This window comes from Protobothrops mucrosquamatus, unplaced genomic scaffold (genome assembly GCF_001527695.2).
Source record: "Protobothrops mucrosquamatus isolate PMUCROS unplaced genomic scaffold, P.Mucros_1.0 scaffold1379, whole genome shotgun sequence".
Classification (NCBI taxonomy): Eukaryota; Metazoa; Chordata; class Lepidosauria; order Squamata; family Viperidae; genus Protobothrops; species Protobothrops mucrosquamatus.
Window position 1 is genome coordinate 10,111 of NW_015387568.1, and position 6,136 is coordinate 16,246.

The 6,136-nt window shown below is 41.4% G+C and overlaps 1 protein-coding gene across 1 annotated transcript; it reads right to left on the reverse strand.

Moving 5' to 3' along the window:
* Positions 1 to 493: 493 nt before the first annotated feature.
* Positions 494 to 5,705, reverse strand: LOC107292571 (C-factor). Its single transcript, XM_015821675.2, has 6 exons — positions 5,430 to 5,705; positions 5,163 to 5,217; positions 3,523 to 3,710; positions 2,667 to 2,825; positions 1,724 to 1,840; positions 494 to 721 (listed from the first exon to the last, which is right to left on the reverse strand). Exons 1-6 carry the CDS (start codon positions 5,574 to 5,576, stop codon positions 602 to 604), a joined length of 786 nt encoding a protein of 261 aa, XP_015677161.1. The 5' UTR covers positions 5,577 to 5,705; the 3' UTR covers positions 494 to 601.
* Between the last annotated feature and the right edge of the window lie 431 nt (positions 5,706 to 6,136).

Below are 6,136 nucleotides of genomic sequence, written 5' to 3' on the forward strand. Positions count from 1 at the left end.
TTGAAGTCCACGAGTCATAAAAGAGCCAAGGTTGCATACCCCTGAGCTAGTAGCAAGGAATCTGGCTTCCCCATTGATTTTTGCTTGTCAGAAGATCGCAAAAGGGGATCACGTGACCCCGGGACACTATGACCATCATAAATATGAATTAGTTGCCAAGCATCCAAATGTAAATCACATGAAGAGAGGGATGCTGCAACGGTCGTAATCTGAAAAAACAGTCATAAGTCACTTTTTTCAGTCCTGTAGTAACTTCAGACAGTCACTAAATGAATTGTTGTAAGTCAAGGGCTACCTGTATACACCACCCATCTCGCTACCCAAAGTGACTCTGGGCGGCTTGCAATAGAAGAAAAGCAGAAATATAAAAACATTAACATTAACAGGAATTATATAAAACTAATAACCGGGTATACACGAAGTGAGATCTTCTCTCTTACTCAGCCAGCATAAAAGACTCCCAATTGGGCCCAAAACCAGTTGGCAAGAGGGATTTTATTGTTTTAAGGAACATTACAAATCAAAACTCTTTTATTGTGGCCAATCTTCAGGGCTCTTCAGGGCTTCTTCTTAAAAGGCAGGCTAACTGAAAGTTGCTGGATTACCAAGGAAGAGATTTTCCATCCGAGTTCACAAAAGTGCCCGTTTCTTTCTCGGAGAGATGGCCAAGTGTTTTAAGAATTTCTCGTACACCATCCTCAACTGTAGTTGGGGCTGTCAACTAGAAAGAAAGAAAAGAAAAGAAAAAATAGAAAGAGAAAGAAAGAAAGAAAGAAAGAAAGAAAGAAAGAAAGAAAGAAAGAAAGAAAGAATGAAATATGCCAACAATTTCCCTAATTTATTTGCAAATTCAATTTTTTTGTATTTTGCATAATTTATTTTTACCTCCCTTTCTCTTACTGTCAACAAAGGCAACTGAGGTTGTAAAAATTTAATTGGTTGTGAAATAACTTTTTTTCATTCTTTTTTTTCATTTTTATCTGAGGCGATTGCATACTTAATGGACTGTTCAACATCTTGTGTTAAAAAAAAAATATCCTAACCAAGTCTAATGAACAGAGAACAAAATGTATTGCCACAAAATATATTCCTAGCTACCGACTTTAAAAAAAAACACGAATTGAAATATATGATATATTTTTTTGTAGGACTTTCTTGTCCTGTAACACTTTATTGCTAAATTCATGACAATAAAAGCCAACAGTGTTAAATGATAAAATGGCTTTCCTGATATCAAAGAAAGAATGTTACTTCATTAAATTGGTTTTTTTTCCCCCTCCCTGGTTCAACTAAGCTGCAAGAACAATCCCAAGACTTTTTTCCCTAGCTGTTAAAAAAAAAAACACGTTTGAAAAGCCAGAAAGTGAATTAATGTAATACCATGTTAACATATCAGCTCATATACAGTAGATCAGGGTCGCCAACCTTGGCAACTTTAAGACTTTGTGGGCTTCAATTCCCGGAATTCCTCAGGTTGAGTTAAAATCCACAAATCTTAAAGTTGTCAAGGTTGAAGATCCTTGCAGTAGACGCAGTGATGGGATTCAGCCGGTTTGCACCAGTTCGGCAGAACCGCTAGCTAATTTTTTGTTGCCCAGGCCCAGAACAGACTTCTGGAAGCGGCATCCACACAGAGAACCGGTTGTTCACATATATTTGAATCCCACCACTGGGTAGATGTATTAATTTCATGGGGAGAGAGATTCTGCTCCAAGCCACTTACGTTTTCAGTTCCTTGTCCCATATCTGTCTGCAGCCATCCAGGGTGCAATACAACACACAGGATCTCATCTTTGGCATATTGCAGAGACTGGCATCGGTTGAGCATGTTTAAAGCAGCCTAGAAGAGGGGCATTGTAGAAACAGGAAAATGAGTGGCACATCCTAGTCCTGCACAGAATATTGTAGATTGTACTGCAGCTGCTAATCCTAGGCTGCATTAACAGAGGGGAAGAATCAAGATCAGGCGAAGGGTTAGTACCACTTTATGATACCTTGGTAAGGCCACACTTGGAATAGTCCTCGACTTACAACAATTCTTTTGGAGAATAGGCTGAACCCCTCTTCTTTGTGACAGCCCCTTAGATATTGGAACACTGCTATCATGTCACTACTAGTCCTTTTTATCAGACTAGAATAGAATAGAACTGGAAGGGACCAGCATGTCTCCGATGACCCCAATTCACGATGTAGAAGTGGTATGGAGGAAGCATCAATTTCTCACTGTTCTGACAACCAGAATTAAACTGCGTTGTAAAACTGGGTCAGACAGATAAACTCAATAGAAATTATTTTAAAACAGACATATATTTATTCAGAGGAAATACTTGCATTTGTGTTGGTTGCTTCTGGACAACACATCTCTGTTCATTCCCATAGGTGAGAAATTAATGCTTCCTCCATACCACTTCTACATCGTGAATTGGGGTCATTGGAGACATGCTGGTGACCCCATGCTTTCTGAGACAAAAGACATTCCAAACTGGCTTGTGTCCAGGAAATCCTGTGATGAACTCAGTAACTCCTCCCACATACCTGATAACATGAGATAGCTGACTAGCTAAACTACATTTCCCATAAGCCATCTCTTAAGGAGACAGCACTTAACCTTCTAACATACAGAAATACATGGTCCAGAACAGGCAATGACCAAGTCTTCTCCAAACCTTGCTGCAGCGATAGTTGGGAACTTGTCCCATATCCCATCCCAGAACATTGGTGATGGAGCCGCAGTCACTGGATATGTTAACAATTGCAGCTTTGCTGCAGCTCATTCCTTTCAGGACACTTTTCTGGGATGCCTTCTTCAGCAAAGGTAGGAAGACCTGAAAAAGAAGAGGCAAAAAATTAAAAACAGCGGCACGCTATTGCCGGATATGGAAAGCTCACTCTGGGAATCTGCAAATGATAGTCCGGAAATTATTCATCAAAGACTGTCTTGTACTTTTATAAGTCAGAGCTGAAGAAGCTTCTTTTGGATGAGAAGCGAAACGTCTTCAAAGAAAAACAAGAAAGGCCAGTGATCTCGTGAAAAAGCACCTTTGGGTCATAAGTCACATTTTTCAATGCTGCTGTAACTTTGAACGCTCACTAAATGAACTGTTGTAAGTCGAGGACTTCCTGCATTAGGGACATTCTGAGTTCTGTATTGGAGAGATATATTGTTTTGGACATTCTTTTATTCTAGGTCTTTTTTTTGGGGGGGGGGAGGACTAATTAGACATGATGTTGTGGCAGATTGAGTTTCAATATACTCCCTATGTCCTAGAATAAAGTGAAAGAGCCGTGGTGGCGCAGTGGTTAGAATGCAGTATTGCAGCAAACTCTGCCACTGCCAGGAGTTCGACCCTGACCGGCTCAGTATTGACTTAGCCTTCCATTCTTCGGTAAAATGAGGACCAAGATTGTTGGAGGGCAATATGCCGACACTGTAAACCGCTTAGAGAGTGCTATAAAGCACTGCGAGGTGGTATATAAGTGCTATTGCTAAGTAAGACCTAGTCAAAAGGAGAGATCTCCTACCTGGCCCATCACCATGGGACCAATGACATTGGTTTTGTACACCTCTGACATGTTTTCTGGTGTCTCTGATTCCAGAGAGGATGGCTTTACTATTCCAGCATTGTTGAACAACAGATTCAACCCAGCTCCGTGTAGACGTTCGGTAATTGTGGCTGCAGCAGCTTGGATGCTGGATGGATCAGAAGTGTCTAAAACAGAGATGAGAAAGATTTTTTAAGTGATGCAAATCCCTAGTCATGAAGTAACACTGCTGTCACCCAGCAAGACACCTAACTGGCTTTTTTATATATCAGAATTCTATATGCATTAGAAAAGCATTTCTCAACCTCACCTGACAGGTCTCACCTGGATCGTTTGCACCTCCCAAGAAGATGCTATCATTTTCAGAATGGCAAGATATAGTTGCAAAAGACAGAGCAGGAGAATCAGAACAATAGTTTTGGGGGACTTTTATGAAAATAGAGCTTTCTATACTTTCCAAAAGGATGCTTTGATTGAAGAACTACAGAATGTTCACTTCACTGCATTTCTCATTCTCTCTCTTGTTTATTTTTTTGTTGTTGTTGCATTCAGGCTTACTGAAATATGTCTTTGTTAAGGTGTTTGAGAAAACGAACTGTGGTTGAAGATGTTGCAAATTTCTTATAACCCAGCATGAAGGACCAAAGGACCAACCCAGCATTCTAAAATGCTTGTTATTGTTGCACACCTTGAGATCCTTTGTCCTCCACATTCCTTATTCAGTCCTATCCTATTACAGTAACCTGTGGCTTATTTTTTTTAAATATTATTATGCAAGTGTTAATTGCTTATGCACAATCTTATCTAGCTTAAAATCTCAGAATGACAGAGAACAAATAAATTGCTTCATTTTTCAGCTGTTTTGGCAGAAATAGATCTGGATGTTTTGGCAGAAATAGATCTGAAAGGAGAAACCACCAGATCTTTACAATCCCATTACGAGGATTGTAATCAGAGCAACAGACCCATGAAGCAGGCGAAACAAATTCCTGCAGTAAATACAAGACAGATGTGCCTCAATATGTCTACAAATAGTCCTTGACTTACCACGGGTTCATTTAGTAACCGTTCAAAGTTACAACAGCACTGAAAAAAGTGACTCATGGCCAGTTTTCACACTTACGGCCGTAGTAGCATCCCCACAGTGACGTGATCAAAATTCAGAGGCTTGGCAACTGACTGACTCATATTTATGACAGTTGCAATGTCCCGGGGATCTGGGAGTTCATTTTTGGCAACTTTCTGACAAGCAAAATCAATGGGGAGGCCAGATTCGTTGAACAACAGTTTGACTAATTTAACAATTACAGTGATTTGGGACAAAGTCACTTAACAATCCTTAGCAACAGAAATTTTGGGCTGAGTCGTGGGCTACCCATACTTCCGTCTCACAAAAGCCCCCCCCCCTATAATCCCCATGCAAGTCAGCTCTTAGCCCATAAGAACTGGAGTGAGGGGTCAACCAGCGATCCTCCAGACGCTGCTGAGCCCACCAGTGGGTGGCTCTCAAACGCAGGAGGAAGGACAATATTAATAAATGCTGAGAGTTAGGAGGCAGCAATAGCTGAAGGGCTGTATGTTGCCCTGTTTGAAAGCCAGGGGAGGAACTAGGAACTCACCAAGCTGGATGACTTCTATTCGGTGCTGGTGCTGGGCAGCCAGGTTCTTCAAGCTCTGAAAGATACAAATGTGAGAAGCTTTTGAGGTTGGTGAAGAATGTGAGGCTGAGCAGAAAGAAAAGCAGGAGGCAGGAGTTAAATTATTTGCAGAAGGGAAGAGAATGTTTGCAGGAGATTTCCATCTCAAGCCCTTTCCCACGCAAAGGCACACTTTGCTTCTCATTAGAGCAAAGTTACTCATCCCAGTTGATTCCTTCCAGGGCTCACCTTTGCACGGGGACCCTCTGGGTCACGGCAAGTGGCAAAGATCCGTTCTGGGGGGTTGCTTTTCCCCACCAGTTGCTTCACCAGCTCCAGGCCGATGCCCCGATTAGATCCCGTCACCAGGACACTGCGTGGATTCAGCACTTCCATCTGCTTTGGTAGTTGGACTCCAACTGGAAAAGTTTTGCAACTTGAGTTCAGTGAATCAGGTTTTTGTCTCTGTCATCTGCCTTGGCTTCCAGAAACGGTTCCTCTTCTCTGCAGTTCTGCTGCCTATATTGAGCAGACCTTTAGAAGGTAACTGCCCACACCTCATACGCAAAGGAAGATAAGTGGCTTAAAAAACGGCTGTTGCTTAGCGAGGGAGGAGATTGGAGAGAAGACCGTGTGTGTGTGTGTGTGTGCATTTGTGTGTGTGTGTGTGTGTGTTGGAAGGAAGGAAGGAAAGAAGAAAAAAAGGAAAGAAAGAAAGAAAGAGTATGGAAGGAAAGAAGGAAGGAGGAAGGAAGAAAGAAAGAAAGAAAGAAAGAAAGAAAGAAAGAAAGAAGAGAGAGAAAGAGAGTATGAAGGAAAGAAGAAAGGAAGGAAGGAAGGAAAGAAAGAAAGAAAGAAAAAGAAAGAAAGAAAGAAAGGAAGGAAGGAAGAAAGAAAGAAAGGAAGGAGAGAGAAAGAGAGTATGGAAGGAAAGAAGAAAGGAAGGAAGGAAGAAG